This window comes from Haliotis asinina, chromosome 7, assembly GCF_037392515.1.
Source record: "Haliotis asinina isolate JCU_RB_2024 chromosome 7, JCU_Hal_asi_v2, whole genome shotgun sequence".
Lineage (NCBI taxonomy): Eukaryota > Metazoa > Mollusca > Gastropoda > Lepetellida > Haliotidae > Haliotis > Haliotis asinina.
The window spans coordinates 1456730-1484267 of NC_090286.1; the positions used below are offsets into that span (position 1 = coordinate 1456730).

The 27538-nt window shown below is 42.0% G+C and overlaps 2 protein-coding genes across 2 annotated transcripts; both read left to right on the forward strand.

Moving 5' to 3' along the window:
* On the forward strand, nucleotides 1-27538 carry LOC137292174 (receptor-type tyrosine-protein phosphatase epsilon-like). Its single transcript, XM_067823732.1, has 24 exons — nucleotides 1-146; nucleotides 408-641; nucleotides 14355-14489; nucleotides 14664-14810; nucleotides 15341-15487; nucleotides 16131-16280; nucleotides 16522-16636; nucleotides 17068-17156; nucleotides 17377-17561; nucleotides 17871-17958; nucleotides 18681-18757; nucleotides 19772-19808; nucleotides 20029-20126; nucleotides 20425-20550; nucleotides 20639-20784; nucleotides 23220-23355; nucleotides 23447-23590; nucleotides 23986-24019; nucleotides 24229-24293; nucleotides 24379-24504; nucleotides 24592-24717; nucleotides 24826-24968; nucleotides 25129-25264; nucleotides 25652-27538. The coding sequence occupies exons 1-24, from the start codon at nucleotides 62-64 to the stop codon at nucleotides 25721-25723; spliced, it is 2841 nt and encodes a 946-aa protein (XP_067679833.1). The 5' UTR covers nucleotides 1-61; the 3' UTR covers nucleotides 25724-27538.
* LOC137291052 (uncharacterized) lies at nucleotides 2685-6116 on the forward strand. Its single transcript, XM_067822331.1, has 5 exons — nucleotides 2685-2797; nucleotides 3627-3773; nucleotides 5278-5430; nucleotides 5533-5662; nucleotides 5834-6116. The coding sequence occupies exons 2-5, from the start codon at nucleotides 3713-3715 to the stop codon at nucleotides 6114-6116; spliced, it is 627 nt and encodes a 208-aa protein (XP_067678432.1). The 5' UTR covers nucleotides 2685-2797; nucleotides 3627-3712.

A 27538-nucleotide genomic window follows, 5' to 3' on the forward strand; every position in this document is an offset into this window, starting at 1 on the left:
ATCATCCCGAGCCACAGACGGAAACATTGCTGCAAACAGCTACGGTGTCTGTATAGAGACAATGGGCAGCAGTCCCAACTGGTGGCGAGTAGATCTCAGTGGCACAGTGTCGATACGTGACGTCACCATCTACTTCAGAACTGACTGTAAGTAATGTTGACATTTTCTATAAATTTGTTTTAAATGATAAAAGGGACAGAAAATACCCAATGTTATCAAAGCATATAATGCTGCTTTGCGGTGGTCCGCGAACGATTGAAATGCAGTGACAAATGTTTGAAAGTATATTTGCCCCTTCACATACAAATGACTCGATGTGACAAGCATTGTTTCTCAGTTAAACATCTTCATACACCTAAATGTACGTGACTTCCTTCATGTGAATGCACTGAACATGGATATTCCAGGGAAACCAAGAAGAAACGGCATCCAGGTCTACGTGACCAACTCCACGGATACACCCAGTGGTGACAACTGCTACAACGTGACGGGAAGAAGTGATGGAAACGACATTGATGACGTGACAAGGGCACCTTGCTCCGGCAGAGGGCGCTACATTTTACTTTACACAACAGTGAACAATGAAGTCGACATGCGTATCACTCTCCCTAGACTTGACTTTTGTGAGGTGGAAGTAGACGGTAGGCACACACAATACAGTGTCTGCATTATAGTTGCACTGATCTGTAGGGGACGATAATAACGAAAATAAGTGTTCTCAACTTTACAGAAATGAAAGAAAGCTACTAAATGCAATCAGTAAGCATCACACATCAACATGAGATATTTATGGCGTTAAGTAACTCTGAAGCACACACGTGTCAGAATACAGAGGCAGGTGTATGACAAAGGGAAACTTTAAGCACTTGTGTGAGTGTTTGGAAATCCTCTCATTACATGACCAGTTGATGTTTGACTATTACCAATGTCAAAGTAACTAATTCAGGGCCATCCAGCATCATCCAAATATTTCCCCAAATCATGTAGCCAAGACATGAAAAACTTCATAATGATTGCAATTATGTACATGATGTCGATGGCTATTCTCATCACCATCGGTATTGTACATTGACTTGTCAGCCTTCCTTTACCACTCTGTCACTTTCATGAAGTACTGCATGATACTTATAACGTAATCGGTCATCCCCTCTGCAGTGTCTGCCATAACATCAACTAGGGATAGGCAGTAGGTAAAATAATGTAGTTCAGGGACTGTGAGACTACAACTGCTTGTAAAGGGAGGGCAGGATTATGCTCCTTGTAGAAAACGCTTGAGGTTGAGCTGGAACTCTGCTCACTTCATTTATGTCTTTGCCGGCAACCCAGCTTATATCGGCTCTTTGGTGCCTGGTGTATTTGTTTATCACTTGATGTATATTCACCAATACGTTTAACTGAACCTATTTTTCATCTTTGTCAACGTATAATTCTGAGTTAGTTACCCAGGTCATATGTGAACACGTTGATACTAAGAGGAAACAAACATATACTTCATTGAAAACATATCGCAACTCCTATGATTTTAAATCCCATATAGTCATTTGTATTTATATAATAATGTTGTTTTTGCTTGGCCATTTTGACGTTTACATTGAGTTTAGATATGCACGAGCTACAATCAAATACTATATCAAGCTTCAGTCAGCTGTTCATTTAATGTTTTTAACGAGGAGAGAATAAGCGACTTTCTCAGCTTACGTCTGCTGACAGTTTACAAGTTAGTGGTACGCGGAGAGCTGAAATTATGACAGAGATGCTGATTGTCATCAGCACACAAGTGGAGAATTCGTCCCTTCTCAGAATCACAAGACTTATTCCTTCATGGCATGTAAAAAAAGTGTGGCTTCTACGTCATTGTTTGTCCTGCACAACGACTTGAGGGCCTGCCTTGTATAGGGTGAGACGTCCGACTATATGCCCACAACAATACTAACGTGATGTCACGTTCGACGTCACTGAAAATTTAGGTACTGTGGAAGTCGACCTCTCTTCTTCAAGACTGATGGCGTCGCAGAAATACTGCATATGCATTACGGAATATTTTGCTGCAAGTGCGCATGCCGTTTGGAGGAGACCCGTGATGAGGCCCGATGTAATCCCGTACAACGTGTCTGGGAATAAAATGTACATGGGAGTAGAGTAGCTTTAGTGACCAGCTTCAGTGGCACTTTCTATAATCTATGACGTCACAATAGTCTGCAAAGTATATTAATTCTTTATTTAGTGTTGAAACAATTTCTCTTGGGCAAATATTTTCAGTCCCATCCAAAGAAGCCTCTTGTCTATTTGGGTGATAAATTTTCATCTTTATGTACATATATCGACAGTGTGTGGTTCTGGTACTTTCGGCGTTAATTGTGACAACTACTGCCACTGTGACGGCGATGTGTGCAGCTACGTCAGTGGTGTCTGTCCAAGTGGAACCTGTATGTCAGGATGGATGGGCAAAAGTTGCAACATTGGTAAGTTGAATATGATCAACAAGTAACTGAACAAATACAAGCACCAAACACTTAACAAAAGATTTGACCTTTATTCTATAAGAATTTTGGAGAATATTCCGATATATAGTTAACTTCCATTTAAACATATTCAACACAATATATGTATTTCACCAAACTGATCATAGTCTCGGCACCTCCTGTTTCAGCATGTCCGACAGGACACTATGGAGGAGACTGTTCCAAGTCATGTGCAGACAGGCAGTGTAAGGATAACACCTCCAGCTGTAGCCGTGACTCTGGAGACTGTTCAGGTGGATGTCTGACAGGCTACACAACACCGGACTGTTCACAGGGTAAAGACTTTAGTAATTGCTAAGTACACGGGTAAAGACTTTACTATTTGCTAAGCACACAGAGTAAAGATTCATTGCAGAGCACACGGGGTAAAAGCCGTTTAACGTTTGTTGAGTACACAAGCGAAAGGCTTTACTATTAGTTCAATACACAGGGTACAGACCCCCATTTTGAGTAAGTGAAGTAAAGGCTCTTCAACATTTTTTGAATTGAGTTGGGCTTACAGGTCAACTTCCCTCAGGTAATTTACGATCAGATGCCCGCTCACATGGGAAAACAGATCTTTCAGATTTCTCGCAACATAATGGAAGTTTCTTGCAGTCGAAAAGTCCACACAGTCAAGCGAAATATGATTGAAGGTGAACATTTCTTTGCCAGAGACACATGAGATAAACGGCTGTGGCCAATATGACGTCGTGAAACTATTTCATCACGTCTTTACTGACAACCCAAATAGGTATAATAAAGTGTTGGCCTCAGTTCATGAAATTTGTTTCTTCCTACTTGGAGGTCCCACATTTTTAACATTTGTTGAGTACGCAGAGTAAGGACTCCAACATAATAACATATTTTATTTAACTATTTATGTGGTATCATTATGATGACATTTTTGCGACAGAGGACGAATGCAATACTCTGTTCATGGGCTAATATGAGTATAAAGTGGCATACACTGCAAGTCTTTCCACTGACAGTTTGACATGAATTGAAGTCTACTGAATACGGTTGAACATTTTCTATCGCAAAATATGAGACATGTGAGACTATTTGAAACAACTGGTAATGCAATGTATTCGGAATAAAGGTGCGATGTATTTTTCTATAAAGAATGCGTGGACACATATGGAGAGGATTGTGGCAGAAACTGTTTCCACAGACATTGCAGTGACACCTCCTCCTCAAGATGTGATCAAATGACTGGGTTGTGTGACGGAGGTTGCAGTCCCGGTTGGAAGGGTGTCGACTGTACAACAGGTGAAAACTGATTGTGTGAATATGTCATACATATCTCATTGATGATTTCTTTTCATGCAAAGCACGGACATTGCTGTATATGTCAAGTTATTGCACGCAATATATATATTATTGCATGGGATATCCTTTCTCAACATCGGTTTTCACTTGAACAATTCTCAGACCGCCGCCATATAGCTGGAATATTGATGAGTGCGGCGTAAAACTCAAAACGCCCACCCACTCACTCACTCACTCACTCACTCACTCAAATCGCTCACTCACTCACTCGCGTGAGTTCTGGTGAAGTCCAGGACCATGAAGACCACTGCTAAATAAACGGGTCCTGCTTCGTCCGGCAAGATGCAGACCATCAACACCATCAGAAAGAGGTTGACAGGGCCCATCGCCCGATTATCTGTGATTACTTCACAGATAGGCACCGGTAGGAACTCGCCTGGTTCAGACTCCGGATCCACTATCCCATGTCTGTGACATAGCCTTGGGTCCGTTGGTCTGATGAAAAATTGCTATATTCTCCACAATACCAACTGCCGTTGTCGGGTATGGAGGAAACCTCTTTACGAGGGTCATAGGTGATGATCCATGCAGCTGAATACTTTGGCGGTGGGAAAGTGATGGTAAATTGCTTCGATTCGAATGATGGCAAATTGGATCTTCTTACAATAATTAGAACAGGAAGTGTTGGGTACTGGGTACTAAGTACCGACATCATGCCACAGTTTGAAAGCCTTAACCTTGACATTTGGCCCATATTCATAGAGATCAGTACTAGGCCTCGTCGTTATGTTCAGAATAATACCATCGAAATATTACCCTGGTCTACAATGAGTCACGATATGAACCCGGCGCCCCTTCGAGCATTTTTTTACATTCTCTTGGGCGTAAGTTCGAGCTAGAGCTCCCCGTGTTCAAAATCTGCAGTGACTGACACAGGCACACCATGAGGAATGCGAAGGATTCTGAGGCTAAGACTTCCACCAGTACGAGGAGGAGACTGTCAGATTTCATTTACCAATGTGGTTGCCAGAGGTGGCAGATACAATCACAATTCATATTTGAGAACTGTATGGAATCAGATGGGTGGCGTAGTCATGGTTACATGTTTTTCAGCATTGTTGACATTGTAAGGCACTGCAAGCTCCAGAAAAACAGCGATCGCAAACATAACGTACCCTGCACTGCGATCTTGCCCATTTTGTATCTAGCTCGTACCTGATTTTAATAAAATTCGTTGTGCACTGATATGCATATTGATAATAATCATTTAAAACATTTCCATGTTCAACGTCAACCCGTATGTATATAAAAGAGACAGTATAATGAAAATGCCGAAGTCGCCAGATGAAAGTATTCTGAAAGTTTTTGTCTTGAATAACCAAGTTGTTTTGGTGTCTGTTGCTATTGATAAGAGAATACCCATGCTGCCTGCATCTCATACCGGGGCATTCCTGCTGCTTTTCATGTGAACACGTCTAATCACTCAGATCTTGCCCATACGCAGAGTGTGTCCACGATGTGGAGTACGGTGCTGGATGTGTGGGTAACTGCAGTGCCCGGATGTGTGATGGTGGGTCGGGCAACTGTCACCGGGGTACAGGTCGCTGTGACGCAGGATGTCAGTTTGGGTGGACGGGTGTGGATTGTGGACAGCGCGGTATGTCTATTCTGTACTCTTTATGACCGACAATGGCTCTTTCTTCAGATTGATATGAAACATAATTGTTTTTGTGAACATTTTGATTCTTTTACTTACAAGAAGTGAGCAGTTTGTCCCCGGTCACAAGTATATCCCCAGAAGTAGCTGGTGTCTTTGGAGCTGTGATGATGTTGCTCGTCTTGGCCGTGGTGGAAGGTGTGGTCTGTCTGTGCAGGAAGGGAGACTTCAGGTGCGTTACCATGGACACGAGATGTATGCTTGTAGTGACAAAGGTCGTTTGATGCGATACAAACTCATCCTAGTGTTGGGGATGTAGAAACACACAGACCTCATAAACATGTGAACACCACACCGTGGAGATGTTGGAAGCAGTTTAGGAATTTGATCTTTTCTGTTTCAGAATGGGCAAGAGGACCCCAAGAGAGCAATCTGGCACCCCGGGGACTAGCCACTCAATGCAGTCAAACCCCATCCCACTTGCAGAAGTCCCAGCATATGATGTGCTGCCTGAACATGACTACACCAAGCTGGACGGGATCCACACAGAGCATTATGACACATTACGGTCTACAGTTGACTACCACAACAGTGATGTCCGCGTCCAGCTGGACACGATCCACACAGAGCATCATGACACATTACAGCCTACAGGTGACTACCAGAACAGTGATGTCGGCATCTAGTGTTTGGGGATGTTGTATACTCCTTGGAGCCAACAGCTGGACAGACGTTCTTCAAAATACTCATTAATCAAATAGTTTGGACGCATAGGTAACAAGCCTGTGGCCTAGATTGGTCAAACATGTTCCTCTCTGATCTAACTGAATTGTCTAGCCGAGAACACGCGACACACCACACATAGGAATACTTACCTGACAAGGATACTTAACCACGCAAACACAAGATGCACTGTTAGAGGGTAATGGAAAATGGTAATGAGAGGGTGTATACTCTGTGCTGGGTGTGGAACGACTTGTACAAATCCAGAACAGTTCCTTCCCTAGGATACTGCATCAGGGCAGTTATAAAGCTGAGACAGAATCATACTGACAATAGAACGTGTTTTCCTTTGAAATATATAGACGGTTTTTTTCATATTAAGAAGGATGAACGGCCAGGTTTGGTATAGTAGTCCACAAAGAATAATTTTTTATTTCACCAATGTTCGTCAAGAGACTGAAGGGGTGCCATCGCCTACCCTACATCATGTTTGATTGTAGCCCCTCAGATATGGTTGACAAGCTTCAGCGACAAACTGGCCGTGTTTTTGTCTGGAATACGGATTAGCAACGAAACGCCACACTGCGTATTGTCACCCTTTTGTGAATTTTAAGCAAATTTGAGAATAGGTAATCGCATTACTTATCAATGCACAACACAGCGATTTCTGTATATTCTTGTTTCTTTCATCTGTATGAGTGATTTTATTCAGATATTTAGTGATGAATAGAGAATTAAATATAGTGATATTATATAAAGGCATATTGTTGTACGTTCTATCAAGGAAGTCAATGAGATCACCACTACTGCTTATGCTGCTGCTACCACTACTACTGCTGCTGCTGCTACTACTGCAGCTACAACAACAACTACTACTACTACTACTACTGCTGCTACTGCTGCTACTGCTGCTACTGCTGCTACCACTACTACTGCTGCTGCTGCTGCTACCACCACTACTACTGCTGCTACTGCTGCTACCACTACTACTGCTGCTACCGCTGCTACCACTACTACTGCTGCTACTGCTGCTACCACTACTACTACTGCTGCTGCTGCTACTACTACTGCTGCTACCACTACTACTGCTGCTGCTGCTACTACTGCAGCTACAACAACAACTACTACTACTACTACTACTGCTGCTACTGCTGCTACTGCTGCTACTGCTGCTACCACTACTACTGCTGCTGCTGCTGCTACCACCACTACTACTGCTGCTACTGCTGCTACCACTACTACTGCTGCTACCGCTGCTACCACTACTACTGCTGCTACTGCTGCTACCACTACTACTACTGCTGCTGCTGCTACTACTACTGCTGCTACCACTACTACTGCTGCTACTGCTGCTACCACTACTACTGCTGCTGCTGCTACTACTACTACTACTACTGCTGCTACTGCTGCTACTGCTGCTACCACTACTACTGCTGCTGCTACTACTACTGCAGCTACAACAACAACTACTACTTCTACTGCTGCTAATGCTGCTACTACTACTACTGCTGCTGCTGCTGCTACCACTACTACTACTACTACTGCTGCTACTCCTACTGCTGCTGCTACTACTACTACTGCTGCCAGCACTCTACTGCTATTGCTACTAGTGCTACTACTACTGCTGCTGCTACAACTACTACTGCTGCTACTACTACTACTGCTACCACTGCTTCTGCTACTACTGCTGCTGCTGTAATTACTACTACGACTACTGTTGCTGCTGGTACTACTACTACTACCATTACTACTACTACTAATGCTGCTGCTGCTACTACTACCACTACTGCTGCTGCTGCTGCTACTACAACAACTACTACTACTACTTCTGCTGCTGCTACTACTACTACCACTACTGCTGCTGCTACTACTACTACTGCTGCCAGCACTCTACTGCTATTGCTACTAGTGCTACTACTACTGCTGCTGCTACAACTACTACTGCTGCTACTACTACTGCTACCACTGCTTCTGCTACTACTGCTGCTGCTATACTACTACTACTACTACTACTACTACTACTACTACTACCACTACTACTACTACTACTACTACTACTACAGCTGCTGCTGCTACTACTACTACTACTGCTACTGCTACTACTACTACTGCTACTGCTACAATTACTACTACTACTACTACTGCTACTACTACTACTACTGCTGCTGCTACTACTACCACTACTACTACTACGACGACGACGACGACTACTTCTACTACCAGTACTGCCACTACTGCTACTACTACTACTACTGCTACTGCTACTACTACTACTGCTACTGCTACAATTACTACTACTACTACTACTGCTACTACTACTACTACTGCTGCTGCTACTACTACCACTACTACTACTACGACGACGACGACGACTACTTCTACTACCAGTACTGCCACTACTGCTACTACTACTACTGCTGCTGCTACCACTACTAGTGCTACTGCTACTACTACTACTGCTGCTACCACTACTACTGTTACTACTACCACTGCTGCTGCTACCACTACTACTACTTCTACTACCACTGCTGCTGCTACTACCGCTACTACTACTACTACTACTTCTGCTACTACTACTACACCTGCTGCTACTGCTACTACTATTGCTGCTACCACTAGCACTACTACTACTACGGCTACTATTACTACCACTACTACTGCTACTACTACTGCTACTACTACTACTACTACTACTGCTACTACTACTTCCGCTATACCTGGGGTTTCCCGTTTAACAGCATAGCAGAAGAAATAATACAAGCGAGTCTTCAGCTTCTCTGATTTGCTTCTATCATTATGTAAACATTATTTACCTTCTCATCAGCAGAGGGATACAATGACAAGAAGAAAATGTCTTACAGTCAACGTATATTGACCCAGTATTCGAGCGATGTCCAGGGAGTACGATTTGAGCAATGTGAAACAGGTGAAACATTCCCGCACAGCGTATAACACTGCCTCTCACTGGATCTATATTTACAACACATCACATCTGAAGCACTGCCGCATAACAACATCCCTGACAAGTTGTCATGTAGTATTGGCAGACGTCTGATGACAGGTGGCTGGGACAGAGTGAGTTTATTCTGTGTCCTCCTAAAAGTAGTCTATACATTACAGGTGAGACCCATGGCTTGATGCCTTCAGCCACTCTGATAGTCAGGTTCCTCATCGCCTTAGTCCCGTATGCACCATGTACTGTGACAGATTCCACTGTCTAGCAACCGCGAATGTAACCATGTAAGATGTGATTTCTAGACTGAATAATTCTGGACAACAGAGAAACTGGTAGATACGAAACTAAATATATTGGACAAAAATAGGATTTTTGTAAATTTTGAAATTATGAATAAAGATGCATTTATTCATTGAGACATACTGATAACATATCAGTCATAAAATACCCATATCCCTAACATATTTTGTCCAGTATAGTAAATCAGCAAATGACCATGTAAGATGCACGAATATAATATTTACAAATACAAACTTCAACATAACAACATATGCACAGTCTGTGATCCAACCCACTCCGCCACCATGGCTGACAGTGTGGGTTCGAATCCCGGACTCAACACAAAAATGTCTACCATCACTCCTTCTCTGTCTTAAATTCCCTTATTTTCCATCGGCTGTATATTTGAGTCCTATTCTAATATGAGGACTATGTTTAACTGTTAGATGATACTGAGCCAAACTGTAAAGCATGATATGACATAGATCTGACCACATGTTAGCCAATGTCCCCAACAGTATATATGTTTCAAGTGTCAAGTATCTTCGTTACGATAATGTTTCAGGTTCAGTGTTAAGGTAACCGAACCTACAGCGGGTCTTATCGTGTGATATATAGATAGTCGGCTCTGTGTATTGTCAGTGACACACCGCGTCCCACTGGACAACTCTCAAAATATACTCGTTTGATCAACACGTATGTATCTTACATTTGCCTCGTTTCCTTCATAATCGTCAACCTTTGTTAGGCGTGTGCACAAAATCAAAAGTAGTACTTGCCAGACGAGCCCTACTGATACAAGGAACACAAATAACTTTGAATGTGGGACAGTGAACGAGCATCCTTTCCTCATATGGACTTTCCTGGTGTCCCGGTCGACCACATAACCAGCTACCGTGACAAACACTGACGTAAACACATGCATTACTATTTAAACACATGAGGATTGTGTCTGATATACGTTCAATAAAGATAACAGCATTGAGTCTGATATACGTTCAGTAAACATGTCAGTATTGTTGGAAGCAGTTAACGCAGGTGACAAGTCAGGGATCTACCACTGGGTGTTGTGCGTGTCGGTGAGCGAGTCTGTTGTTGACGTGCTGGGATCAGTAACACAAATGTGTGTGTAATGTATTATTACTATTCTTCTTAAAGGTCACGGGTATGACATACAGTGGCATGTCAGTATTATCCAAGCACTCGGTGGTTGTTTGGCTATAGAAAATCACTTCCTGGTAGAGTTACAACACTATGGAGTCAGGGTGTATGGCTGTGCTTCTAATGCTTCTATGGCAGTTTTCAGGTAGGTGTCAATTACTTCATATAACATATTATAGTAACGTACAATGATGTACATTCATTCAGGCGCGTTGCAAGCCAATTTTATCATGTAAGCCCGACAGGTTCCAAAACTTTTCATTCAGATAGTATTGAGAGTATGTCCAAACTTTTTAGCAACTATCACTTGTTAGCACGAGCTTTCTTTATAATGGTAGCTACTCTGATGACATTGATTTTATGCCTCAGTATCTAGATAAGTGTAATAGTCCAAGATATGATCCTATCTCGCTATGATCAATATGCGGCCACCAGTGTCACTGTCTATGTAACTAGCCTGCCTCTAATATAATACTTCTGTTACAGACAGCTGTCCCGATGGTACATACGGGTACAGCTGTGGCTACACATGTAACTGTGACCAGGCCAAGTGTGACTCTTCCACCGGCTGCAGTCCGCCAAACTGTTTCCCAGGGTGGTCTGGTCCGACATGTCAGAAACGTATGTAACTCCACGAGCAGACTGGATAATAACGTTGGAGATATTACGCACGCAGGGGTGTCACATTCCAACATATTTTTCAACTTTCAACAACTGATTCAGGAATCACTCTCTGACGCCAATCGCTTTATGAATTTTCCATTTGAATCCTTTCAAACTTTGTTGAAATTAGGAGTTCTTATAGTAGTCTGACACTTGTCTGTGAGATTAACTGTCTCACTTAAACATGTATACATACGTATACCTGTTTCAAACAAAGGAGATGAATCAGTTATAGTCAGGTATTACACCGAAACTGATACATACTGACGGAAACAAAGGAACACAGTGCAATACACACCTTGTGAGGAAACCTGGAAAAGAGTAAAAGAACATTGTACTTTAATGTGTTCCCTTACTTGTTTCCATGAGTATATATTATTCACTCGATGTGAATTATTGTTTACTGTCTAACTCCTTTCTGACAAACATGAAGTCATCGGCCACTTACGTTGATGATGACGAGAAAACGTTTCATTCATGGACTGTCAGTGACAGACAGTGAGTGAGTGAGTTAATATTTAACATCACATCAGTCATATCGTAACGAGAACATTTAGCATTTAAATGGAATGTATGCATATTTTAAAAGGGCCAGTAAACTAACTAGAATATCACAGGTATGCATGTAAAACTAGTAATTAGTTCTAAAACATTTTAGCTATAAGGGACAAAACACAATATAAAAATAACAGTAATTATCTTAGTATGGCAATTAGAAAATGCTTGAAGAATGTGTACAGGTGTTACAATGGTGTTAAGAATTGAAAAGCTATACCAACTTGTATATTGATATTGTGAGTTCAGAAACCTCTTCGACATGATTAAGTCCAATAAAACGTCTGATTGTAGGAGGCAGGACAAATACAGGGAAGTGGCAAATAACTGCCGATGGAAGGTGTAAATAACATACATCGTCTATAGTTATGACAGAACAATGTCGTTGAAGCATTTATAAATTTGCAGATAACGTTGCGAGGGGGAAAAATACGTCATCTGGTGGCAAGTAGATCTCAGTTACACTGTGTTGATACGTGGTGTCACCATCTACTTCAGAACTAAGTATATTATCATTACTGACTGTCACTAGTTAAACTGTCTGTATACAGACGAAGGACAACAGTTCCAACTGGTGGCGAGTGATGTCACCATCTACTTCAGAACAGACTGTAAGTATATTATCATTACTGACTGTCACTAGTTAAACTGTATGTATACAGACGAAGGACAGCAGTTCCAACTGGTGGCGAGTGATGTCACAGTCTACTTCAGAACAGACTGTAAGTATATTATGATTACTGACTGTCACTAGTTAAACTGTCTGTATACAGACGAAGGACAACAGTTCCAACTGGTGGCGAGTGATGTCACCATCTACTTCAGAACAGACTGTAAGTATATTATCATTACTGACTGTCACTAGTTAAACTGTATGTATACAGACGAAGGACTGCAGTTCCAACTGGTGGCGAGTGATGTCACAGTCTACTTCAGAACAGACTGTAAGTATATTATCATTACTGACTGTCACTAGTTAAACTGTCTGTATACAGACGAAGGACAACAGTTCCAACTGGTGGCGAGTGGTGTCACAGTCTACTTCAGAACAGACTGTAAGTATATTATCATTACTGACTGTCACTAGTTAAACTGTCTGTATACAGACGAAGGACAACAGTTCCAACTGGTGGCGAGTGATGTCACCATCTACTTCAGAACAGACTGTAAGTATATTATGATTACTGACTGTCACTAGTTAAACTGTATGTATACAGACGAAGGACAGCAGTTCCAACTGGTGGCGAGTGATGTCACAGTCTACTTCAGAACAGACTGTAAGTATATTATCATTACTGACTGTCACTAGTTAAACTGTCTGTATACAGACGAAGGACAACAGTTCCAACTGGTGGCGAGTGGTGTCACAGTCTACTTCAGAACAGACTGTAAGTATATTATCATTACTGACTGTCACTAGTTAAACTGTATGTATACAGACGAAGGACAGCAGTTCCAACTGGTGGCGAGTGATGTCACAGTCTACTTCAGAACAGACTGTAAGTATATTATGATTACTGACTGTCACTAGTTAAACTGTCTGTATACAGACGAAGGACAACAGTTCCAACTGGTGGCGAGTGATGTCACCATCTACTTCAGAACAGACTGTAAGTTTGCTTTTCATATCGAACCAAGTAATCCAGGTGCACCTAAGAGAAAAGACACTCAGTGTGTAAGTGAGTCTCAATCATTTTTCGGTAAAGTGTTAACATGCCCCGATATATGAGACGTTTTTCCTGTCAATCTACTGACTCAAACATTCCAGATAAACCAAGGAGAAACGGCATCCAGGTGTACGTGACCAGCTCCACCGATACACCCAGTGGTGACAACTGCTACAACGTGACGGGAGAAGGTGATGGAAGCGACATTGATGACGTGACACGGGCACCTTGCTCCGGCAGAGGGCGCTACATTTTACTCTACACAACAGTGAACAAAGAAGACGGAAGTAGACGGTAGGCTCACAGTACTGTGTCTGTGTTTCAGTTATACTAACCAGGATGCAGCGAAATGAAGTGTTGTTTGATAGTGAGAAACAGGTTATCGGTTCTGATATCATCAGCAGATTAATTTATTTGGACCAGGTGTATTTAGTGTCACAAATGGGGTATTTATTGTTCAGTAATTTGTTTGACATGAAATAATTTAAACCAGCATGATTTATAATGCATCTTGCTGTACGGTGATCTACCCTCAGTTGTTGGCAACCTATAGCTCATTTATATATAATTGTATTGTCCTCTATAGATACATTTTCAGGTCTTATCACTAATTTTACACTCTACTCTGTGATATTCTAGTTAGTTTTGCTGTACTTCGTTGACAGGTTTTTACAATGTATGTGCTTTTAACTCATTTGTATTTTTATAAATAATCGTTCTCGTCACGATATGGCTGCAATATTGCAATGTGACGTTAAATATTAACTCACTCACTCACTCTTGCTGTATGAAGAACAGGACTGATTGTCCTCATCATAGATATCTGCCTACTTTTGCAAACAGATTCGTGTTTACGTATGAATTTTGATAAATTCATGGAAAATGTTGCGCTGTTGGAGAATGTAACATTTATATGACAGTGTGTGGTCCTGGAACTTTTGGTGCTGACTGTGACAACTACTGCCACTGTGACAGTGATGTGTGCAACTACGTCAGCGGTGTATGTCCCGGTGGAACCTGTATGTCAGGATGGATGGGCAACAGTTGCAACATCAGTGAGTTGAAAAACAAGATGAGCAATTATACGTGAACTGAAAATAGAACTGAAACAATAACAATATATCGCATTCAGTAACATGGGTAGAATTACACCCGTTATGACCATACTCAACACAATCTATATACTGCATACATCATATAGTAAGCATCCCATTGTCTTTCTCTTTTAGCATGTCCGACGGGACAGTATGGAAGAGACTGTACTCAGTCATGCGCAGACAGACAGTGTAAGGACAACACCTCCAGCTGTAGCCATGACACTGGGGAATGTTCAGGAGGATGTCTAGCAGGCTACACAACACCGGACTGTACACAGGGTAAAGACTTTACCATTTGTTGAGTACACAGGGTAAAGACTTTACCATTTGTTGAGTACACAGGGTAAAGACTTTACCATTTGTTGAGTACACAGGGTAAAGACTTTACCATTTGTTGAGTACACAGGGTAAAGACTTTACCATTTGTTGAGTACACAGGGTAAAGACTTTACCATTTGTTGAGTACACAGGGTAAAGACTTTACCATTTGTTGAGTACACAGGGTAAAGACTTTACCATTTGTTGAGTACACAGGGTAAAGACTTTACCATTTGTTGAGTACACAGGGTAAAGACTTTATCATTTGTTGAGTACACAGGGTAAAGACTTTACCATTTGTTGAGTACACAGGGTAAACACGCTTGAGAGACGTGAAAGACTAGGTGGCACCAAAGGGACTGACACATAAATGTGTAAAGAGTAAACAGTGACCTCTGCCTGTACCAACATTCTGAAACGTTGGAAATTAGTTCTGACACTTTTATCATCATGTTTTTGTAAGATTTCGACGCAGTATGTTTTGTTCGAAGAATGCAGCAACTCGTATGGAGAAGATTGTGGTGGAAACTGCACCGACAGACATTGTAGTGACGCGTCTTCGTCAGAATGTGATCACGTGACTGGGTGGTGTGACGGAGGCTGTAGCCCCGTGTGGAAGGGTGTCAGCTGTATAACAGGTGAAAACTGAGTATACTACAATATTTGCTTGGACAGAATATGATCCAACTAAACCGGATAGATGTGGAGTGATTGTAAACATTTTGAATCACAAAGTTTCCGTTTCAAAACTCTCTCGCGCATAAAACCATTAGTAAAGTAATGTATTCTAAATGCATTTTTATATGCACACGTCAATATTCACCATATTTAAAGAACCAAAGGGAATTGAACAACAGAAAATATCCGTTCTTGCCCTGAAGATACGCGACTAATTCTTTCAAGCACAAAATATGAGACACCAAAAATACTACGAATTCTATTTTGCTCTTGGTTTGTTACAGATTTTCTTACAAATAGGGGTCATGAAATATTATTGACAATACCAGAACAAATGACAATGTTTAAAGAAACATTCTAAGCAAGAACGTTCATGTCCGTAAAACTGTCCTACAATACCACGAGCCGCACGTTGTAGGGCCACACATGTAGTCGGCCACTCCTCATGTCATTTAGTCTTGTTGACTGCGTCTCTAGCTGTGATCCACTTTTAGTCACCACTATGATAAACATTCATATTAGTTCAGTCTATCGGAACAACATACTGACACCCTTTGTCTCGGTAGTTTCTGGAATTGAAGATTTTAATTCATTTTGCTACAGGGTGTGTCCCAGATGTGGAGTACGGTGCTGGATGTATTGGTAACTGCAGTGCCCGGATGTGTGAGGGAGGGAATGTCTCCTGTCCTCAGGATTCCGGCCGCTGTGAGAACGGATGTGAGCCAGGATGGATGGGAGAGGACTGTGTACACAGTGAGTGTCAAGTGGCATTGGTCAAACCATATTCATATCAATGTAACACGCAAATGTTGAGGAATAATTTGACTACACAAGCAAACACAAGGGTGTGTTTATGAAAAGTAGTGACAATTGTATATGCATATTTCATGGACATTATGAGACATTCTATTCAACTGAATTATTTCACTTTTGAGGTAGCATGTAGCTGATAGTGCCACGGTGTAAGAGAAGTTCCCTCACGCTGTTATTTCAGGGACTGTTTCATCTCATCAGACTAACGGTGCTAGCACTGGTGGTATCGTTGGTGGTGTGGTCGCCGTGGCCGTGGCCGTGGTTGTACTCGTTGTTGTAGCTGTTGTGTTTTACAGGTAGGCACGACATTATACAAATGCTCACTATCTGTAAAACTAGTAAGTTCACGTCGTAACAGAATAACAATATAAGATCCAAAGGGACCATGACGAGACCTGCCAACCTTCCAAGGCCAGGCATGCCTTTGGCACTTTGGTCACGTGGGTGTGTTTTGAATACAAGGGAGGTAACTCCAGGTTATGTGATTGTACGTTCGCTTCAGGAAACTAAAAGGGATTGAAGATTCCACTTAACCGTTCGCAGGAGAGGAGAGATAAACAAGTAGCACGAGTCTAGATAAATCTAAAATACCTATTGTATCATAAACATACATTATTGTAGCACCAAATATCTTGGTCGTACCGTTTACACTTATACTAAAGCATTGAAGTAGAATATCATCAAACCTGTTTGGCCAAATACTGATTCTCCTTGTATTAAAGTTAAGGAGAAAACACAAAGAGAAAAATATCAACAAGGGGAACACTATCTACGAGGACATTACAGCTATGGGGCCAGAAGGAAACCAGATGCAGGGTAAGTAGAAGGTACAGAACCAGACACAACTGTACGAAACTGACCATGTTTCTCATATGAAATAGTGATGATACAAGCTGTAATAGATGATGATATCCAGCCGCAGGTCTCTGAATGAAGTGTCCGACTCTCACCAAGATAAATAATGATCCCAGATAACACCATGGCGACGTGGTGGCAGTGGTAGGGGTGTTTAGACTGAATGTCTGTTGTCCTGCAGTATCCCAGGGAGAAGACAGAGAGGATGAGGAAGATCAAGAGGTGGAGCTAGAGAAGGAGGCAGACAGAGGCTCCTACTACAACATGAAGAGCCCGGTCGTAGTCACGGAGGTGGATGTAGACAAGCTGGAGGACGGAATCACAGAACTTCAGGCTCGTGAAGGAGGATTCGAACAGGAATACATGGTATACTTCATCAGCTATTATATGTAAAGTCAATATCAAGTTGAGGGATTTATCTCTGTACAACTACATCGATGTATCGCAAAACAATGTCACATCATGTCAAACAGTCTAAAGTAATATATACAGAAGCACCAAGGGTCTTGTTGAAACACTGTCAAGGGATGTGTGAACTGATGCCAGATGTATTGTTGAGAACAGCTTTAGATCGTCCAGGTGGACATCATGGACAGGATACACGCCTCCATAGCGTACGGTATAACACGTTCGTTTGGCAGAAATTGAATACGGGATTGTAATCATTCTTTCTAGCGGTTGATATCCGGGTTCACACACACCTATGAAGATTCTCAACGTGAGGAGAACAGCGGCAAAAACAGATTCCGGCAGTACTATCCGTGTGAGTATCTCACCACTACGTCACATACCATGTATATATAATATACACACGTCCTCACTGAGAATGTGTCTAACAGGGTTTACAAGTCCTCAACGAGAATGTGTCTAACAGTGTTTACAGTTCTTCAGTGAGATTGTGGCTATCGGGATTTACAAGTCCTCGACGAGGATGTAGCTAACAGGGTTTACACGTTTCCACTGAGAATGTAGCTAAAACGGTATACACGTCCTCAACGAGAATGTGGCTAACAGGGTTAACATAAGATTCAGGAGAGTCAGTACTCTGCCGGTGGGTGACATAACTACGACTGCCACTAATTACTTCATCCCACTTAGTGTTTGAACTTGGAAATCTCACAATTGATGATTGCTTCAGTACCATCAAACAATCACAGGAAAAAGTAGGTTAGCGTCATTTTCCCAGATTTTCGTATCCAGGTTGTTACTGCAGATATTTATGACATGATGCAACTTAAAACTTTAAAGTGATGACTAATATATCATAAACATACACTTCCTGGAGTCTTCAAGAAAGTCATATTCAGTGATGACTTTTCAGACCCTGACAGTTTTGAACAGAACCGTTTCAGAGGCTATAACGAGAGCTCCAAAATCGTTTGTCTTCGATTATGAGAACATGTGATCGATTGCTTGGTCGTTTGGTCACTGCGACCAATCTTCGATTATTTCAACTAATCGGAACACCACTACCTCTACCCACAGATGACTACAATCGAGTGGTCCTGGAGAGACGTCCCGTGGACCCCTCCTCCGACTACATCAACGCCAGCTACATCAATGTAAGATTCCTGAATATCCATTAGTATGTAGTTATGAATTAATCGTGTTGTGAAAAGTCCTTGTAACAGACCGCATGTTTCCTTTTGTATTTACTGAATGCCAAAGAACAATACTTTAATATAGTCCACGTGGCTTTAGTTTTCTGTTCTTATTTTATATTTTTTAACTGTGCAGCATTGCACGTGTGTGATGTCAGTTTGTCAGTTGCTGAGTCTGGGCAAGACAATCCAGATTAACATCATGAGTATTATAACGCTATCTTGGTAAAGGGCAAATACTGTAATACACGTTAGTACAATCCCTTATGTTAGAGGAGAGGTTTTAGGCAAATGGTTGCCTTTTTGGATGGATTACTCTTACGATCGATGCCAAGCGGTAAACTACAAACATTGCTCACGGGGCATCCATTATTCAGAGATCTGTACCGCACTGACTTAAAAAAGAATATTTCCTCCAGTTACTATTTCATACTACCAATCACCACGTCTCTGTGAATCACGTCATCAGTGCAATAGTATACCATGTCTTGACTATCCTCCGAAATAGTTCCCCCCTGGCGTTTAGGGTAACTGTTCATATGACATGACTAGACCCTGAAAACCAGTGATGGCGGCAGGAGTTTTCGAAAAGAGTAACCCCCTCTTGAATACCGGGAGCACCTCCCACTTAGTACACCCTGATCCTGTTTTATGTTAGAATCCACGATTTTGGTGTTTTGACTTGTCAGCCCCTGTCTATAACTGTAGTTTGGTTTGATCTGGGCTCTATTCCCACATGAATCTCACACCCAACGAGCTATCTCAATAATACCGAAAGAGGCGTGTAAAGTAAATTACCTGCTCGGATGTTTTGGAAAAACACAAACGCAGCCTTAAAACCCGCAGTCCTGACAGAGTGTGCTAATGGGCGTATGGAAGATACAATAACATAACAGACTGCCACAGAAGAAATGAATGAATATTTTATGACTTAGATATCTGCTTTGTCACAATCAGTCATCTTTTATGTTTCAGGGATACACAAAGGATCAAGCTTACATTGCAGCACAAGGTCAGATTACATTTTTTTGTCTTCAGATTTCTTGTGTGTTTTACAGCATTAAGATATCACAAATCAGGTCTCCGTTTCACAGAGCTGTCGTAGCGCTACAACTGTCGTAAGTCAATGTTACAATATATGAAGTACGACTGATACGAAATGAGGCAAGAGATCTTACGTTTACGCGAGCTTTGTGAAACGGGTCCCAGAATCGTGCTTCTGTGTTCTCCAGCACCAAACAGGAAAACTGTGGGCGACTTCTGGAGAATGATCTACGAGAAGAACTTGACAAGAATCGTGATGCTGACGAATCTGACAGAGGCAGGAAAGGTAGGTGCAGTTCCCTGCACTATGTTCCATGTTTTATGTAGGTAAATGTTTCCCTCTGTTGGGGCGGGAATTATCTGCTGTTATCAAGAGTATCTTAGTGTACCACTCAAAAGAGACACTTCAATTTCTGACACCCATCACTGAAAGGTCACTGTGTCATCGGTTTCGTGAAGTATTCGTCACCCAAACATCGTCTTCGCACTTTCGTGAGCTTCAGACTGTTGTCTTGATATTTACAGTGGAGGCAGACATTCCATTTTTATCCCAACGCTACCATGTATGTATGTCTGTACACCAGGTGAAGTGTGTCCCCTACTGGTCAGACACATCGGACCTGAACGTGGACGTTTTCACTATCTCCGTCACCAACATCAGCCCCAGAGCTCAATGGGTCATCCGGGAACTGAAGGCCACGTTGAAAGAGGTACATATAAAGATGAAATATTGAAGGAATCACAATCGTGACATACTACAGAGAAATCTTTGTAAAAACATTGCATATATTTCTACAGACTGGCGAGAGTAGGTTGTTTCAACACTTCCACTACACAAAATGGCCAGATCATGGAACCCCTGAGGAAACGGCGCTGATGGAGTTCGTTTGGAGAATACGAAAGACACCAAACCCTGACAATACGCCCTTGATGGTGCACTGCAGGTATGTGGTCATGAGTGTGCATGTACGTTTATATCTCACCATAATAATTCATCAGTATATTTGTTTCTCAAAAGTGTAAATCCTTAGATAGATAGATAGATAGATAGATAGATAGATAGGATATTTATATAGCGCACATATCCACGCACTAGTACATGCTCAAGGCGCTGGTATTTTCCCCTCGATCACTGGATGTCAATCTCAACAGCACATTGTATTTCAATCTCAACTCCCTGGGGAGTATGCAACTCTTGCTGCCACCACGCGCACAGAGTTTATTGTAGCTCCCTCATCCTTATCACCCAATACACGTCCCTCCACATTGTTGGTATCCCATCCTTGTCACACAATACACTTCCCTCCACATTGTCGGTATCCCATCCTTATCACACAATACACTTCCCTCCACAGTGTTGGTATCCCATCCTTGTCACACAATACCCTTCCCTCCACATTGTTGGTATCCCATCCTTATCACACAATACACTTCCCCCCACAGTGTCGGTATCCCATCCTTATCACACAATACACTTCCCTCCACATTGTTGGTATCCCATCCTTATCACACAATACACTTCCCTCCACATTGTCGGTATCCCATCCTTATCACACAATACCCTTCCCCCCACAGTGTTGGCATCCCATCCTTATCACACAATACCCTTCCCTCCACATTGTTGGTATCCCATCCTTATCACACAATACACTTCCCTCCACATTGTCGGTATCCCATCCTCGTTACACAATACACGTCCCCCCACAGCGTCGGTATCCCATCCTCGTTACACAATACACGTCCCCCCACAGTGTCGGTATCCCATCCTTGTCAGACAATACACTTGCCTCCACATTGTCGGTATCCCATCCTTGTCAGACAATACACTTCCCTCCACATTGTTGGTATCCCATCCTTATCACACAATACACTTCCCTCCACATTGTCGGTATCCCATCCTTATCACACAATACCCTTCCCCCCACAGTGTTGGTATCCCATCCTTATCACACAATACCCTTCCCTCCACATTGTTGGTATCCCATCCTTGTCACACAATACACTTCCCTCCACATTGTCGGTATCCCATTCTTATCACACAATACACTTCCCTCCACATTGTCGGTATCCCATCCTTATCACCCAATACCCTTCCCCCCACAGTGTCGGTATCCCATCCTTATCACACAATACCCTTCCCCCCACAGTGTCGGTATCCCATCCTTGTCACACAATACACTTCCCTCCACATTGTCGGTATCCCATCCTTGTCACACAATACCCTTCCCTCCACATTGTCGGTATCTCATCCTCGTTACACAAAACACGCCCCCCCACAGCGTCGGTATCCCATCCTCGTTACACAATACACTTCCCTCCACATTGTCGGTATCCCATCCTTGTCAGACAATACACTTCCCTACACATTGTCGGTATCCCATCCTTGTCACACAATACCCTTCCCTCCACATTGTCGGTATCCCATCCTTATCACACAATACATTTCCCTCCACATTGATGGTATCCCATCCTTATCACACAATACACTTCCCTCCACATTGTTGGTATCCCATCCTTGTCACACAATACACTTCCCTCCACATTGTCGGTATCCCATCCTTGTCAGACAATACACTTCCCTCCACATTGTCGGTATCCCATCCTTGTCACACAATACACTTCCCTCCACATTGTCGGTATCCCATCCTTGTCAGACAATACACTTCCCTCCACATTGTCGGTATCCCATCCTTATCACACAATACACTTCCCTCCACATTGTCGGTATCCCATCCTTATCACACAATACACTTCCCTCCACAGTGTCGGTATCCCATCCTTATCACACAATACCCTTCCCTCCACATTGTCGGTATCCCATCCTTGTCAGACAATACACTTCCCTCCACATTGTCGGTATCCCATCCTTGTCACACAATACACTTCCCTCCACAGTGTTGGTATCCCATCCTTATCACACAATACACTTCCCTCCACATTGTCGGTATCCCATCCTTATCACACAATACCCTTCCCTCCACATTGCTGGTATCCCATCCTTGTCACACAATACACTTCCCTCCACATTGTCGGTATCCCATCCTTGTCACACAATACACTTCCCTCCACAGTGTCGGTATCCCATCCTTATCACACAATACACTTCCCTCCACATTGTCGGTATCCCATCCTTATCACACAATACCCTTCCCTCCACATTGTTGGTATCCCATCCTTGTCAGACAATACACTTCCCTCCACATTGTCGGTATCCCATCCTTATCACACAATACACTTCCCTCCATAGTGTTGGTATCCCATCCTTATCACACAATACACTTCCCTCCACATTGTCGGTATCCCATCCTTATCACACAATACCCTTCCCTCCACATTGTTGGTATCCCATCCTTATCACACAATACACTTCCCTCTACAGTGCTGGTATTGGCCGAACAGGGACGTACATCGCTGTGGACTACCTGCTGGACCGGGCCCTGGCTGATCAGAGAGTGGACGTGTTCGGGTTTGTAAATCTCATGAGACAGCAACGGAGAAATATGATTCAGACCAAGGTATGTGCCATAAAACACCTGTTGTACTGTCGCATGTGACCATTTCCCATCATTTTCATCCATGGACAAAACCCTTTGTCATATATTACAGGAGCAGTACGCATGCGTGTACACGACCCTACACGAAGCACTGATGATGGGTGACACGACCTTGACCTCAACCGAATTTAGACAAGAAAGACGTGCAAAGAGAGTTTTCAAGATGGGAACGACAACAGTATCCCAGATGATGCAGGTGGTTGTTTGCTTCATTGATCCTTTTAGGAATATCAGAGTGAGTTCAGATATAGCGTGACACCAGCAATATTCCAGCTGTATCGTGACAGGAATACAACACATGACTTACACACCGAGACACATGTTAACAAGAAGGGTTGATAACTGCAGTTCTACATCAAATGGATAAAATATGATATATATACGTCCTGAATATATAGCAATAACTCAGTAAATATAGTGAAGCGAAGCCAAATAAAAGTCAATTGCGTTTTGTTTTGATTCCTGAGAATGTTGTTATCACGACGTGTTATCATTACTACCACATCAGTTGTACACTATGCACGATAACTGATAGTGCAGCTTTGAATCAATCTCAGACATGATATGGACTCTGCATGTTTTGTCTTTCAGAGAGTTAAAGTCAGCATCAAAGAACGTAAGTCAGGTAAGAACATTTCCTCTGGACTAAAAATGTATTTTGAAATAAGACACACAAATCTGTCGTCTGGAATCTCTCTTTCAGGCTGGTTATTCTCCGGTGCTAACTGACTCATCAACATAACTGTACAATCCACTCAACTGTTCTATACATAAGTCGTTCGAATTATCCATTGTAATAAAGACTCTGGCCAATTGTATCTTTGTGTTTGACAGCTGGGCGCATCGAGGGTCGTGTTTGGGTGAACGGAAAGACAGACGTATTAGCCGTTATGATGCCAGTAAGTATACAATCAATACAGTTTATATTCAGTGTCACATATGTACGAGAACTGTTTATATAGACTTGCACCTGTTCTCGTTTAGTCCCACCTGTCCATGAATGGCTACCTGTTAACTGAGGCCCCCTCCGTCACCACTGCGTCTCTGTTCTGGAAACTCACAGAGGAACAGGAGTCTTCCACCGTTATTGTCCTGCCGGACTCGCACCAGGTGGGTTGTGAAATATTCTGAGAAACGTATTGAGACTACAACTGGATTAAAACTGATTTAATATGAATGCAAATGTTGATATTTCAGAATCTGGCTGGCTACATTCCTTCTCCTGGACACAGTCAGGACCTGAGTACCGTGATCGTGTCGTGTTCTACAGAGACCTCACTCAACTCTGACATCGTCCTCCGTAAGATCGACAGGAAGATGGAGGTAGGGCCTTGTTGCATGATCTACGTCACTTGTCGCTGAATATTACACACATTAAATACTTATCCATTTATGACATATATACTGTATAATGAAATCTTGTGTTTGCAGGGAAATAATTCTTCACAGCTGGTACATGTGTATCTTCTCAAGACCTTCCGGAAAGATGACCATTCCTCTCTGTTCTACCTCCTGGATCAAGTTGACCTCAACATTGGGGACAACAGCTCTCATCCACTAACAGTAATATTCAGGTTGAACATGTTTGAATATCTCTGTGTGACAAATGTTGGCCAAATTGCATACTTTATAAAATAACTCATAATCTGATATATACATTATGGAAATTTGGAAGTGGAAATGTTTTGTCTGAAAAATTAAGCAATCATTTTAATGAAGTCTTTTGTCCAACAGTGAAAGTGAACGGCGATCAGCTACATTGTTCTGCATCCTCAGCAACGTCGTGCAAGGCATGAAGTACGACAACGTGGTGGAGATCTACAACAACATCCGACAGCTGGGACACTTGTGTGATAATGATCTCTCTCAGGTGGGCATGAGAACAAGCTTAGTAATCGTATAACTGACATCGTTACTGTTATGTAAGCAGTGTTCACCCCTTCAGGCACGTCAACTGTTTCTGTGATTCACCAAAGAGGTAAAGTTCGGCGATTCCTGCTGTGGACCTCTGATCACATAAAGTTCAAATGTCGAGGTATAGAAATTGTGTTCAACACTGTGTTGGACATCACGACAACTTTGAACGAAATATTCAAGTAAATGCAATATCAAAACCAAAGTCTCAAATATTTCCTGATATGAACTGACATCAAGAAACTTCTCAATTACGAACAACTCTGATAAAATATGCCTGATAATAGTCTCATGACAATGTACCTATATTTACAATGTGTGTCACCGTGACCTTACTTCCCAGGCTGACGTCTCTCTGTGTTATGACCTGGCGTCATCCTATCTGGAGACACAGAATATCTACGCCAACATGTGATGGGGGAGCATCAGTGACCATACATGCACTCTGAACTTCTCCATGAACAAAATGTGCCTCCTCCTGTCTGAAGAAACAGAAAGCAGCTTGAACAATCCAGATTTCCAGATCAAGTGTGTGTAAGATCAATACGCCAGAACGTCCCAGGCTCTTGAAGACAGACGTCTGTATCTTCCCAATGAAAAACAATATACCATTCTAATCTTACAAACATAAAACATATCGTGCAGTGTCACATTATGGTGTTCCGTGTTTGAGTGTATGACATGATTACTTCTAACATCATTGTTTGTGTGATACACTGAGAAATTCAGTGTTTAATTGTTCATCTGGTATTATAAGTTATCACATCGTGTCTCGGAAATACGGGGTTTTATCAGTCTCGAGTAAGGTTGTATTGAATACAACCTTACGAGCTGGAGGCGAGGGGAATACAACCTTACGAGGGACTGATAAAACCCCGTATTTCCCGAGACACGATGTGATAACGCATTTATCTAGCTCAAAGTTTTCACTAAATCAAAACAAAACAACACGCATCGAATCGACTTGCAGCCATGTTGACACCAGCTGATCGTTTGACGTCAATGCACTACACATTACTAAAGGCTTGTCGATGCACGCTTTTCTCACTTCTCGCGTCGTCACCGAGGCGTAGCGGGAGGATATGACTTTCGCAGCGGGAGTATAAAAGTCGTATACTCCCGCTGGCGGATCATGATGGATGTACATGGTATTTTATCAGAGTCACGTGGACCAATCAAAACTCGACATTCTTACATGAGGCTAGATAAAATTTTTTATCACTCTCATCGTTGACTCATACAGCACACACAATTGACACATTTCGATTATTCAGTCTGAACAGAGGTTATGAAAATGAACATATTTCCAGGTCTGTTTCAGAATGATACTTTAAAATAGGCAATAGTAAGATCGATATGGTTTCAGCACAGTAACACGGAGACGTGACGGTTTTTTCATTCACACTCAGTACTTTCTTACAGTCATCACAACATGGAATCATCTCAAATTATCACCATACTTGTAAATTTCACTTTGCATGTAGTTTGAAGTTTCATGTCTAAAGTCTAAACGATTCTAATATTATAGAATTAACTCAGCAAATCGGTGTTTTACATATATAGATCGAAAGCTACTCGCGCAGAGCTTTAGTGGCCGTGTTTAACCCGCTCGCCTTCAATATTTGGTGCTTCAAAGTATGTGATACAACATGGCCTAATATTTCTGTATTTCCAGGTTGATTCTATGTTGCTTTATTTTGTAGTCTTCCTACGTTGTTATAACATATGTATACACTGTATATTATATATTACAAATGTTGATATTGATATTGTGTATGCTCAGTTTCGCTATTATGTGTTTATACAGAAGTTGAGCTGTCACGTAAACTGATACAAAAGGTACTCAGTACAAGAATACTACATTAAACTTTCTACATTCTTCCTTTGCATCAAGTTTAAATAGGATATATGTGATAATTTGACATATATCATGATTATTTATATCTTCTGCTTGGAATTAAATGGCGTGACACATGATATACGTACGTTTGGGGCACTCTCGTCTTCGTCATACTGTTCAATGAACTAGCATAACCCAAGCGGACACGATGGCGTCCTGATATCATGTCCACTCCTCGGGCAGGACTACACTGCTTGGAACCACTGTCGCCAAATCACAGAACATCTATGTTCTGGATACTTGTAGTCAATATACGTTGGTCAACAGTATTCTGGAAATGTAAGACGTTTTTAAAGACAGAACCCTATCAATAAAAGTTATAAACAGAAA